This window comes from Podarcis gaigeae, assembly GCF_964106915.1.
Source record: "Podarcis gaigeae genome assembly, chromosome: 6".
NCBI lineage: Eukaryota > Metazoa > Chordata > Lepidosauria > Squamata > Lacertidae > Podarcis > Podarcis gaigeae.
This window is the reverse complement of record NC_139682.1, coordinates 63127499-63141393: the sequence shown is the minus strand read 5'-3', so window position 1 is coordinate 63141393 and position 13895 is coordinate 63127499. Positions and strand designations below refer to the sequence as shown.

The following is a 13895-nucleotide window of genomic DNA, read 5'->3' as shown; positions in this document are numbered from 1 at the left end:
CATCATAACCAGATTTAGTAACAAGAGTTTGAAGTTGGTTTACAAACACTTATTAAGCTTGCTGGTTTAATCACGATCCTGCCTGTGCATGATAGGAAGTCCATCCTAAGTAGATGGGCAAAGTTACCAAGATTGGGAAGTAAGGTTGGTTTTCATCAGCCAGTTGAAGGCAGCTGGTACATACAAACAAAACTATTATCTAGAATACTAGGAAAACATATATGTGTAACGGATGTGTTTACCAATGTTTGGGTCTTACCTATAATTTATCAAATTTTGATTAAAGTTTGTTAGAATGTGTATGCTTTTTAATTCTTACCTACCTTTTACGCATTTTTGCTTACATTTATAGCCATTAATATATCCCCCAGTGGTACAATGTTCCAAAATAGAAACAGCAGCAGGAATCACACAACAAAACAGCACAATTCATAACAGAAGGGGGGGGGGGACAATTCTTTGAATATTTGAGGTAACTAAAATATATAAGCACTTACTTTGGTAGAGTTTTCAAGTGATTCTCTCGTAATTCCAATATTCGTAATTTAACAAGTCTAAAAGTATCAAAATTCAAAAGAGTATAAATTCAAATTAGGAAGTCATTCAACATATACAAGAATTGCTAAGAAGCTATTTGTTTTAGCATAAATTATGCTAGCCATATATTTGCATAAAAATTATCCAATTCACCTGGCCAACCTCTAATGAGAATCACAGCCATATATCTGTAGCTGAAAAGCAATGGCTTGAAATTATTTTTTGCAGATTATTTAATTAAGACAAATATGCTGACTCTTAATATTCAGTAGATATTTGCGGTTCTAGAATTTTATCTAACTTCATGACAGTGTACATCAGCTGTGATTGCCGGCTGTGTTCTTCTGGAAGATCCTGACAAACCACAGAGAACCAATTAACAGGCATAAATGCAGAATGTTGAAATAAACGTTGCTATAAATGACGGTTTATAAGGTTTATTCACTTCATAGCTAACAGAATAAAAAAAAACAAAAAAAATTCCTTCCAGTAGCACCTTAAAGACCAACTAAGTCAGTTCTTGGTATGAGCTTTCGTGTGCATGCACACTTCTTCAGATACACTGAAGTGTGCATGCACACGAAAGCTCATACCAAGAACTGACTTAGTTGGTCTTTAAGGTGCTACTGGAAGGAATTTTTTTTGTTTTGACTATGGCAGACCAACACGGCTACCTATCTGTAACTAGAATAAAAAAAGAACATCTTACACATGATTCAAAACATCATATATTTTAGAGAATTGTAGAAAATCAATCAATGAATTTTGTTTCTGTCAGCTAAAATAATGAAACCTACAAGAAAGGATTCCGACTAAACATCAGGAAGAACTTTCTGTCAGGAAGAGCTGTTAGGCAGTAGAACAGACTCCAATGAGAGGTGGTACTCTCTCCTTCCTTAGAGGTTTTTAAGCAGAGCCTGGATGGCCATTTCTCATGTATGATCTAGTTGAGATTCCTGAATTATAGAGGGTTGGACTAGCTGACCCTCATTGTCTCTTCCAACTCTATAATTCTATGATTCTATTAAAAGAGAAAATTAAGATAAGAAGAGGCGTCCTATGGGACACAAGAAAAAGAAAGAGAAACTACAGTATTCTAACGCTCTCTCAAGGATCCCAGCAAAACATATTCCCACAATGTTTGTAATTTTTGATAAGGATAAATACACTTGTCATCCTCAAACAATGTAATTTCATATGAAATATGCAAATGCTTCCTGTGTGAATCACACACAGTTGATTCTCACATAACCACTGACAGCCTAAGGCTCTCTCTGTGTATCTAAAGCAAAATAAACTGATCTGCTTAAAGAAGCTAAACTACAATTTGGAAAGCTATTAAAACTATATAATGCATTATTATCTGGAAGAGCTAGAAGAGCTTTCGTATGCTCATATTATTTTAACATTTATATAACTTGAACAACTCAAGCAAATTCCCACCACATTATTATTTCCCCCCTGACGAACAAGCCAATACAATTTAGAAGTCTCTAAGGCTTTATATATTAACGCCTCCCCTGAAACAGAACAGGAAACAACAAAAATAATAATGTGACAATGTCAAAATCCCACTCCACATTAGTCTAACTTTTATTATTGCAAGATCCAGGTGGTATGCTAAAAGAATGCTACTACAGTAGTTTAGGTAACTAAGGTGTCTAAAAGCTAGAAACACACCATCAAATAACTCCACTGGTAGATAAAAAATGTAAAAAGTACATCGAGAAAGCAAATTATATTAGATGCTATGAGTCAGAGCTGATCCATACATTAAAGCAAAACAGAAGTGTGAGCAACTTTCAAATTGCCGTTTGTTACTTTTGCTGTAATATTTAAACGGAACTTGAGTATCTCACCTGAAGTGAGTTAAAGTGGAAAATCTGCAATCAAAGGGCTTATTCCCATTGTGTCAAACCATGGTTTGCAGTTACATGCAAAAGCAATTATTAACGAATGCTAACAGTTTAAAAGCAATAGGCAGCAAGTTGCCTACTTGTTCTCACATATATTTATTTTACAAGTCAGGAAACGCTGTTGTTTCTTCTTACCACCAGAAAAAAAAATGCTCCATCACATTTCAACAGACCTCAGTGTCCAAACCACACTGAAATACATTTACTGGCAAATTTCATTCCATCTTTATGTTGACTGTTGTAGCAGCAGGAGCAGTCAGTGGGTCAGGGTGGTGCTGTGGTGATGGCCTCCCAATAATGGCGTCACTGTAACTTACTGGGTGAAGGGGTGGTGCCAAAGTCAGGTTAGCATGGGCACATTGGTGGAAACACCTGACTGCTCTACTGGTGTGTCCCCCTCACCTTGCCCCCCTCACTGCACAGTTAAGTAGCGGTACTGCCACACTCCTGGTGTTGTTGATTAAAGACTGGGCCTCAGCAGTCTACTGTATAACCAGTTGGTGTGGGGGTTTAAGCTCTGATGTCATTCAGCTCAGAATTATCCCTCTTCCATCTCTATCAATCTCTCATTACAATAGTAGTAGGATCTCTTTCTCCAAGTCAGGTTACCCTAAGAAACACCAATTAAGTCTTCAATCATATAGGGTATACAATGGGATTTACTTCTGAGTAGACATGATTGCACTTCTAATTCAGAAAAAAGTGTCATCATAGCTATCAAAAAGTAAAAACTAGAATGATAGTTTGTAAACTATCAAAGAATCATAGAACTGTAGAGCTGGAAGTGACCCCAAGGGTCATCTAGTCCAATCCCCTATAATGTAGGAATCTCAGCTAAATCATCCATGACAGGTGACCATCCAATCTCTGTTTAAAAACCTCCAGAAAGTTCTCCCTAATGTTTAGTCAGAATCTCTTTTCTTGTAACTTGAATCCTTTGGTTCACGTCCTACCCTCTTGTAGCAGGAGAAAACAAGCTCGCTTGATCTTCCATGTGACAGTCCTTCAGATATTTGATGATGGCTACCATATTTCCTCTTAGTCTCCTCCTCCTCCTTGGCTAAAAACACCCAACTCCCTCAATCAAAAAATTAAAATCCACATGCTTTTTCATAAAAGGGAAGTGTCACAATTTGTGCTTACCTTCCAAAATTAGCTGGAAGAAATTCCAGAAAGGCATCATTTAGGTAGAGCTGGGTCAGGTTTAAAAGCTGCGTAAAGCCATCTGGGAGCCTAAAAAACAAGTTAAAGCTTTAGCTTCCATACTGTTGTTACTGGGAACAATATAAGTAAGTCCCTGCAGATACATATCCTAACTCACACCGTCATTGCTATACAGTGAATAGATAAAATATATTGAGCTGCTTCTTAGATCTAACATTTTGCCATCTATTGCAGCAAATGATACACTATCTTGCTCTTTTAGGTTGATATTTATGCACCTAACTATTTAATATTACATCATCCTATTAATTTGTCTGTGTAAGCTTTCTGGTAGTGGATTTAATTTTGAAATTACAAGCAAATTATATCAATGACATTTTTTACAATCTCTGGAATTAAACATTATTTTTACTGTTACCAAGAGAACATACCATTTTATGCAGAATGAGTACCATGCTCTATCTATGAAATGTGCTGCCACCCCCACCCCACCCCCACCCATAAATGACCATAATAATTCTTATTTGGGTTGTGTGTTACATCTTCTTTGAATTTGTGTAATTGAATGACGGAGCACTTCTTGCCTGTGAGAGGTGGCAAGGTCTCCCCAGAGTCTTGTGACAGGGCTATCATGGCCAGAACAGCTGAGATCCCCTGGCAATGCCAACAGTAGTCTGAGGAGAAGGCCAGTGATATCTGCCCCAGGGAGATGCATAGATCATGCAAAGTGAGCCAGGTCAACACCAAGACAATGAGAAAACCCAACAGGGTTGCCAGATGAAATTTCAAGTTCTTCTGGTGGCCCAGCAATTAATTCCAAAAAGAAGTGAAGTGACTGCATGGATGACAACACCTGACACCAGCACCGCCTCCCTTGGGACAATGGTCTCCATAGTGAGCAGCTTGTTGAGCTTCCACAACTATATCTCAAGCTGTTTGACAAAGTCTCAGTCCATAAAGTCACTGGCTGCTCTGACTTGATCACGACTCAAGTGGGTACCCCTTTCCCTCAACAGGAGATGCAGAACATCGGGTAAGATAGCTGGTTTGGGCAGCAGTGGCATCTCAGGGACTCCATGGGAGGTCCACATTTCTTCTTTGGTCCCAGCTCCTAGACTTGTACAAGAGCTAGAATTGGGAGTTTTCCGGTGCTAGTGTCTTGACAACCACTTTGACGGGACATGCCGTCAAATAATGACCCATCTTTCCACAGTGGTGTTTGCTCTTTATTATCCTCTGTCATCATGGGTTGTGCCTCTACAATCTGCATGAGCTCCTCCGCTGATGCTGAAGGAGTTTCCATGCTGGATGGGAAGTACGTGCAAGACCGGTACTCTAGGCCTGAGGGAAACTCTCCCCCTTCAGTTAAGAACGTTAACTCACAACTCCATTTCTGTCAGTTCTCAAGGTGTAGTTCACATCGGCACATAAGGCAAGTTCCAAGTTAGCTTTGTCACCTGTGGCTGTCAGGCCACTGAGGAGTGAGAGAGGGGTGGGACACTTCTCTATTATCCCACCTGGGCGTTTCCCATGGTCTAACTCTCCAACCCCAGAACACTGGGTTCTTCCAGAGATCAGATATCTTTTGAAGCTCAGAGGGGGCAGCTTATAACCTACTGTGACTCACTCCAGGATCATACAATTCCTGCTCTCTGAGCTCCTCCCATTGTTCCTCCAGACTCAACCCCCACTCCGTGATACCTTCACAGGGCTCCTGACACCCGCCCTGGAAAGAACAAGTTAGTACTCCTTCCCATACAGTGGTTGATCCAGTTGTCATGTCATTTATTGTTACCTATGCTCCTCCCCTGGCAACCCCAGGCATCCTGTGACAAGACCCATGAAAGAGGAATATAAAGCAGATTAAGATTCTTTTGCAAATCAGATGAGTTCGGGGACAGTTTAGTCCTGGGAAAGTGGATGGTGTTTTAAACTGCTTTATTTTGCTGCAAAGAAAATATAGTGGGTTTGCGTAACTTTTGCATGGCATATCTTCCCCACCTCCAAAAAAGTTCATTTTTTCTGTTTTAGTAAACTTTAGAACCTGCTTCATAAACATGGTGTACTCCAGCGGTCAGCAAACCTTTTCAGCAGGGGGCTGATCCACTGTCCCTCAGACCTTGTGGGGGGCTGGACTATATTTTTTGGGGGGAATGAACGAATTCCTATGCCCCACAAATAACCCAGAGATGCATTTTAAATAAAAGCACAAATTCTACTCATGTAAAAACACAGTGATTCCCGTACTGTCCGTGGGCCAGATTTAGAAGGCGATTGGGCCAGATCTGGCCCCCGGGCCTTAGTTTGCCATGGTGTACTCTCTCTTAATTATAACACCCTTGCACTTAGAAGCTTTAATACATTGCTATCCTAAGAGATCCCAGGAAATTTTGGAAGCTAATTAATTTATCCCTTGTCTGGCGACAGCTGTTATTTAAAGTGGGAGACTGGACTGAACAGAGGGGTACACTCTGTATTATCAGGGAACACCCTACCCTCAGACGGAAAGGGACCCATGGTGGCTGGGAGGTGGCCATCACAATCAGCAATGTGAATTGATCTATGAAAAAAATGCAGCCAATGCAGCTCTTTCAGCACTGGCTTACTATGATCCACAAGGACAACACTGGCTGGCAAATATGCTACCATATGGATCAATTCAAGTTTTGAAGGGCACAATTCTATGGTTCCTACCAAGGCATTCCAAGGGCTGTAAGATTTTTCAGGTCACCCTCTCTGTGTGGAAAGAGAGATCTGCTAGTGGAGCAGGCCAAGCCATGAAGGCCTCCTTTTTACAGTTCTCACTCCTCCAACTCTGGTGCTCTAACAGCAGAGAGGGGAAAAGGAAAGTCTCTCAACATGCCAGCTTTGGAGCTGGCATACTGATTTCCATTCCCACTGAAATCAAGTTCAAGGATGAGACTGCTTATCTGATCCATTACAATCCGGACTCGGAGTCCATTTCAGAACCAAACTTTAGCCCTTTTCACCCTAATGGATTCCCTTATTGTGTGAGACACAGGGAAATGCAACCCTGTTAATTCTGCTCAGTATCTCAGCGGCTTTTGATATTGTTGACTATGATATCCTCGAGTGAGATGGGTATTGGAGGCACCATATTATTATGGCTCCATTCTTACTTTCAGGACTGTGTTCCAAGAGCAGCACTGGATGAGTACTCCTTGGTCCCCTGGCACTTGTGCTACAGGGTTCCGCAAGGTATTATTCTCTCCCCAGTACTATTTAACATCTATATGAAGCCACTGGGAATAGTCATTAGGAGTTTTGGAGTAAGGTGTCACTATGCTGATGACACACAGCTCTATTTCTGCATGACATCTGAAATCAGGAGAGGATGCAAAAACTCTGAATGTAGTGGTTGCCCCCATAGGGACTAATAAACTGTGCTTGAATCCTGGGAAGGTTGAGCCTTTTTTGGTGGGTGGCTCCTGTGCCTGGGAAATAGGGAAGAGATTCAGCAGGCATCTTCTGTTTTAATCTTTAAACATTTGCTGATAACTTTTCTCTGTTTCCAAGCTCATGCAGGCAATTAAGAAAATATCTCTCTGTAGGAGTTGATTTCTGATTTTTAATTTTTATATGGTTTTTATTATACATATATATGTTTGATTTGTATATGAGTAGGAGCATGAAAATACTTTTAAAAATAAAAGTAAATAAATATAATCTTCCTTAAACCACTACAAGCTCCAGGGATTGCTATGCCTCTTGCGGTTCACACCCATGTGGATTCCTAAGGCAGAGTTTACCTTTCTCAAATTTTTGAGCAAGATAAATCAATGGTCTGACTTATCCATGTTCCTAAAAAGTGCTGGAAAATGGTTTTTATAAACTGGGAGCTTATCGTGTTCCTCATATTGGGTTCTGCATGGCATCAGCCTTCATACCCTCTTCAATAACCCTAAAAACTTACAATATTGAAATTTTGTTTGTGTATGTTTTTATATAAATAAATCCTAATTGAAAATAAAAATACAATATAGAAAACTAAATCAGTACAACTCTTAAAATGTGTCCACCTTTTTGCCTAGCAGTCACTGCAGAATTTGCTGTAAGGCTATTTTACACTTCACTCAATTTCTTGTTGTTGTTTAGTCGTTTCCGACTCTTTGTGACCCCATGGACCAGAGCACACCAGGCACTCCTGTCTTCCACTGCCTCCCGCAGTTTGGACAAAAATTTCTTGCATGGCTTCATTATAACCAAATGACAATTCCATCCATTCACTTTACATTACATACATTAGTATGCAAGCCACTGAACATATATAAGAGGAAACATTTAACTTCATTGACAGATACTCACTTAGAAATAGGATTGACACTGGCTTCAATTATTGTTAAACACTTACAGCACTTTATATTTTCTGGGAAATCTTGGATCCCTAAAAAGAGAACAAAGATGTATGTTATCAGGGAAGGAATACAACAAATGACTGGTCTTTAAAGTACCTAAACTCTCATTTTAGTCCTAAGCAGATCACAATTCCACACATTGTAGTAATTATATCTGAGCTTTTAAAAAATTATGGGTATGCCTAGGATTGAAAGAACTCTATCAGCATGTGGAAGAACTTCTGTAGAGGGATCATATCTAACCATTTCCCCCTCTAAATGCAATCCTTTATACTTAATTGAAAGTCTGTTTGAAATAAAGTATTGTGCCTTGCAAAAGTAACCACTAAGCTATAATGCCTTTGAGCATGAACAAATACTGTTCCTGTTTTGTTTTAAACATGCCTCATCCTTGCTTCTTCTGGGTGAGGGCTGAGTGGTCACAGGTTCCCCTTCACCTATATATAACATCTTGCTGCTGGTAAACAAATACACTACCACAAACAGTCAGTACCAAAACCTCTGCTGTGGGAATACAGGGATGTGCTATTAGCCAATAACACGCCCTAAACAGCATCCATTTTACCCAGCAGTTAATAAATTGCTTTAATCTAGAATTTAGCTAGATTATTTAATAATGTAATAATGTAGAAACTTTCTAAAGTCTACTAATCCAAAAAACTTCAGTCAAATGGCTCTTGACTGGGTGGTTGCAAGACTGTGGCCTTCTTGGCCATGAGAAGCTGAATGAGGACTGAAAAAGCAATATATGATTGAAAAATGAAGAAGAGAGCTAATTGAAAGCACACTGCAATGTTACAGGATCAGCTGGTGTTAATACATAACTACCTACAACTGCAAATTATGTGCCAATAACAGAAAGATCCCTGCTGTTCTTAAGACGTTAGTAAAGGAAGCAGAGTGCTCTGGCGGGTGCAACTGCCTTTGCTTGTACTTGTATTAATATTGTCTTTCTTCTTAGCCCATGACTCATCACAGGAACTTACTTATGTTAATTTTTTTATTACGCATGTCAAGGTTATAGCCTCTGGATGTTTATTCTGAAAATGAAATAGAGTAAATCATCTGAGAGGTGGATAAAATGCAAAGGAAGTCACCAAGCAATGACACAGAAAAACAAAGTATCAAAGCTGAATTTATCACCCAAGGACTAGGAGACTGTCCTTATTCAAGGACTCCTTGTCTTTGAAAAGGAACAAACTTTTCTAGCAATGTTTTTTTTTTTTTTAAAAAATCTCCTAGCAAACACCTTTAGGTACATAGGACAGCTTGAATATATAGCACCACCTTGTCCCCACCTTCTCTTCAGGTAAAGCAACCATATTACTCTTGCTGCAGGTGTATTTTGCACATTATCAGGCAGGAAGACAAACATGACACAGGTGTTGCAGGTCACTGCAGTAGCTCCCTCACAGTCCATGTCTCTTGGTCCTACATACATTGTGAGTCAGCACTCCAGGCTTTCCCCTCAGAATCCTCTGCTAAACGCCCCTGTTTACAAGTCTTTGTCATGAGAGCTTCACATGCTGGATTTCTTCCTGTAGCTTTCATATTAAAAGTGCAGCACAGAGGTGTAATTATGGGCAGATACGAACAAGTCAAAGCTGACAAATTGGCTTCATGTTGGCAACTATCAGAAATATGGCTGAAGGTTGTCCGGGCATAACCAGATGGCGCTCTTGCCTCCGCTCCTATGGCTTGTGTTCAAAACAGCTGCTGCGCTAAAATGGCGGCGCCCATGAGGCTGCAGCAATCCATCACAGCACCAACATCTACCTTGGAATAAAATGTTTGTTTTTTTCGTTTTGCTGCTGCTGCCCTGATGCTGAGCAAGCTCTTTCCCTGTTATAGATGTTGGTCCCAATCCAGCGGGGATCTTTTCATGATTCCTTGAAGTGATCCTGAGTGCAGGAGGGAGTGGCTGGCTCGGAAGTAAGTTCTATAATGGGCAACACCAAGAGGCAAGAGGAGAAAGCTGACAGCCAATATCAGCCCCTGGACTGAATGGACATAAGAAGGCAGAGGTGGGCTGAGTAAGGTTAGTGGGGCACTGCCCACTTGTCCTCATGGACTAACCTTCACTATTGTCTTTTATAAAATACGTTTCAGCCATCAACCAATAGCATACCCAAATTCAGCTGCTATAAAAAATCTGTAGAAGAAGGTGGAGGTTGTCTAAATATGAGTAGATGTGCAAGCCCTGGAGGCAGAGGTGAGACACCAGTGCAACCGTTACCTTTGTGGAGACTCCTGGAGATGAGGCCAATCTGAACGGGAGGGCTCTGAATTGGTAATGGTGTGGGCCAATGGAGAATAGAAGACATTCCTGGTACTTTGGATGAAAAGGAACATGCAGGTTTCCATCCTGTAAGTCTATGGATGTCATGAAGTCGTTGAGATGAAGGGGTTGCTTGAAGGAGGCTAAGGATTCCGGTCAGAATTTTTTGTAGATCACCCAGCAGTAAATATATTTCAGACTGAGAATTGCCCTCCAGACTTTGTGGTCTTTTGTGGGAACTACAAACATGATCAAGTAAATGCCTAATTGAGTGTTCTTTGGCAGTATGGTTCTATTGCTGCCATGTTGATGAGATGTTGTGTGAACAGGTGTGTGAATCTGAGCTTATTTCTATGGTTTAGCATGTCATAACTGTAAAACTGAAATATGACATGAGGTTCTCCATCATGAACCTTGCTTGACCCTGGTACCAGCCTGATCTCAAGTGTCCTGAAAATATATCACACCCTGTAAAGACCGTACATGTAAATCTAGCTACCATTAAAATCTACTTAACATTCTGAATGGATGCTTTCAAGCTGATGGTGGTACAGGAAGCAGACAAAGAGATAGTCAGATTCAGTTAATCACTTACTATGATTACAGTTTTTCTTTCACCTTTTGTTAAAGCAAAACACAGAGGGGGAAGCAAATAGGATAGCCAATTTTAGTCATTTTCTCACTAGGAAATTAAGAGTTCTTCCAAACTCTTGATTTGAAAGATGGACAAAGTGAGAGTGGGCAAGCACATATTCATAAATTGGTGTACCTTGTAACTCTAGCAAAATATCTCAAAACTTTCATTGTCGTGTGTATGAATACATGTGAGTGCTTCAACGTGCACGTGGGTTCATGATACATGTGTAACAGCTAAACACAGTCTCTCACAATCTAGCAACTGGAGGGTGAAGCAGAGAGGGGTGATGGGATGAACCAAGGTTGAGGGTGACTGCTGAATTCTATGCAGTAACCACAGCAGATGGTATTCAGGATCCATTTATCCGCTGTTGTAAGAATCAAAAAAGTATTAGTGTGTGTAGGTGATTACCCCCCCACACACACACACACACACTTGGTCATGGATTGCATCATTGGCAGTTTCCAGGGTTCTTGGGGGGGGGAGCACTGGTTCAAGGAAAGATGCTGTGGAGAGGTTGACTTTGAAAGCAGCACCTGCTTCCCACTGTTGAAGCCATAACGCTTTGCCTGCTACAACACTTCCTGCCATGGAGCATGCTGAAAACTGTGGTGAATTCATGGTGGCTTCCACCATGAATGCTGCCACCCTAGATATCTTCAGTAAGGTGTTGCAGATGCATGCAGAATCCTGTTATGGAGTAGTGAGAAGATCCTTCACCCATTACTTGGAATGGTTTAGCAAACAGATGCTGCAGAAGATGCATGGATAGATAGTGCTATTGCATCATGAATAGACCTAAGGGCAAAATCCAGTCACCTGTCAGAGGTATCATTTAACTAAGCATCTCCATCCTTTGGTAACAAGTTCTGATTTGTCCACTGATAGGGTCTTTAAGAGGTCCATTAAATCTGTATCCAGTGTGTAATGCTTATTGGCAAAGCTGTGCTGACTTCCTGAATTGCATGGGAGCATTCCACTCCAATTTAGTGACTTTTTTGATAACCACTGGAGTGGGGACAAGTTGGCTGAAGGTCTACAGTGGCAGGAAGGGTCTGCACAGTGTCTGTTTTCTGCTGATTTTGAAAACAAGCCTAGAGTGGCTAGGGCACAGCGTAACAGTGCATGTAATGAGCATCTTGAAGCATCTTGTCTGGTTGAGGTTCTTTAATTACGGACCCTTTACTCCATTCATCATCAACTGGTTCTGTCAAGGTGAACGGATATAAAACTGTGGGCTGGGAGGTTTGGGCATGCATGGAGTCATCTCTGTATTGACAGATGAAAAAAAGAATTAAGCAAACATGGAGCAAAAAAAAATTTTTTTTAAGGGGCCAGTCTATTTCCTGTAAAAGCTACTGGTGCCATTGTCCACTAGAGGTGCAAGTAAGCCCAATGCAGTGATGATACACTGGCAAGTGAAATAAGCTGAGAAAGTTTACATTAAACTGGCTCTAAAATCAAGCAAGCATTGATCGTTGCAGAAGAGAGACGATTTTACAAAAATAAAAATAGCTGCAGCCCTAAAGGTGGACTGAAGATAACATAATGTTCATTGTAATGATACATCCTGTGCATTATGTAACACTTCTATTCTGACACCATTAGACGAGCAGAGTGCCCAAATAGGTAGCAGCAAAAATGAAAGAGAATCAATTATGTGCTTTGGTGTCAGAATATATCCCTTTGAGGTTTTGTTCTGCTCATGAAAGTCCCCTGGGCACTTAGAAATTGCTTAGCTTTAGTCAAGTCCTATTTTGAAGACTATATTAAGCTAAAGTCTACACAGCACACAGTTCTTCCTTCCTCTTGGACACCAATTGTGCCTGATGGCCATTGCAGAACTAGTCAGATTCTGCAGCAAAGCACTGAGCATGGAAGCACCTAGAAGTTCCTCACATGTTTCCTATATTACACATATTGTGAGGTGGAAAAAAGTACAGTCGTGATCTAAAGTAAGCACATGGAGCATTATGGTAGCTATGTTTTATAATTCTAGAAAAGATATAGAATTCTGTAATTAACAGTTTGTAGGGAACGAAACATTGTTTCCTGGCATCTTGAATACTGGATATCAGTACCAGCAAGGATATATAGGCAAGGACATTTAATAAACTGGCTAATGCTTACAGATGTTCTCATCTCTCTCCCTCCCCACAAAAAAACACTTTAACAAGACTGGAGAAGAAGAAGAAGAAGAGTTTGGATTTGATATCCCGCCTTTCACTCCCTTTAAGGAGTCTCAAAGCGGCTAACATTCTCCTTTCCCTTCCTCCCCCACAACACTCTGTGAGGTGAGTGGGGCTGAGAGACTTCAGAGAAGTGTGACTGGCCCAAGGTCACCCAGCAGCTGCATGTGGAGGAGCGGGGAATTGAACCCGGTTCCCCAGATTACGAGTCTACCGCTCTTAACCACTACACCATACATATTCCCTCTCCTTCTGGTTGGTATAAAGGTCAGAGTGCTTGTTTCTCTGGTGGGAGTGGGTGGCACTGTGGTCTAAACCACTGAGCCTCTTGGGCTTGCTGATCAGAAGATTGGCGGTTGCTCTGACCTAGCTGCTGCCAACCTTGCAGTTTGAAAGCATGCCAGTGCAAGTAGACAAATAGGTACGGCTGCAGCGGGAAGGTAAACGGCATTTCCATGTGCTCTGGCTTCTGTCTCAGTGTTCTGTTGCACCAGAAGCAGTTTAGTCCTGCTGGCCACATGACCCAGAAAGCTGTTGTGGACAAACGCCGGCTCCCTCGGTGTGAAAGCGAGATGAGCATTGCAACTCCACAGTCGCCTTTGACTGGACTTAACTGTCCAGGGGTCCTTTACCTTTTTTATAAAAAAAAAACCTTTCACACATAATGCAAAACACATGAACATGGATGTTTCAAGAACAAGTTCATGGCTTCTGTGTTACTCCCCTAATTTTCCTGCTGCTGGGTGCTATGATCTAAGTCATAGCTTTACTTTGTGTGCTATCCTAAGTGTCTTGTCC

General features: G+C 41.0%; 1 protein-coding gene and 1 long non-coding RNA gene across 17 annotated transcripts in view; one reads left to right on the top strand and one right to left on the bottom strand.

Annotated features, from left to right (window-relative positions):
- The window catches only part of LRRC7 (leucine rich repeat containing 7), a 184103-nt gene that overhangs the window by 96528 nt on the left and 73680 nt on the right, over positions 1-13895 (bottom strand). For all 15 annotated transcript variants that reach the window (XR_014565298.1, XR_014565299.1, XR_014565300.1 and 12 more), the window contains 3 exons: positions 7944-8022; positions 3597-3686; positions 498-554 (listed from right to left, as the gene is read on the bottom strand). Coding sequence is in view for 12 of the 15 variants with exons in the window: in XM_083742903.1 (XP_083599029.1) it covers positions 498-554; positions 3597-3686; positions 7944-8022 (226 nt within the window). In the remaining 3 variants the exon portion in view is untranslated. The remainder of the gene's footprint in view (positions 1-497; positions 555-3596; positions 3687-7943; positions 8023-13895) is intronic.
- The window catches only part of LOC310846500, a 60921-nt gene continuing 51290 nt past the window's right edge, over positions 4265-13895 (top strand). The window contains exons 1-2 of one of the 2 annotated variants that reach the window (XR_014565351.1): positions 4265-4650; positions 9845-10031. This is a non-coding gene — a long non-coding RNA (uncharacterized lncRNA). The remainder of the gene's footprint in view (positions 4651-9844; positions 10032-13895) is intronic. The other variant, XR_014565352.1, reaches the window with a different exon arrangement.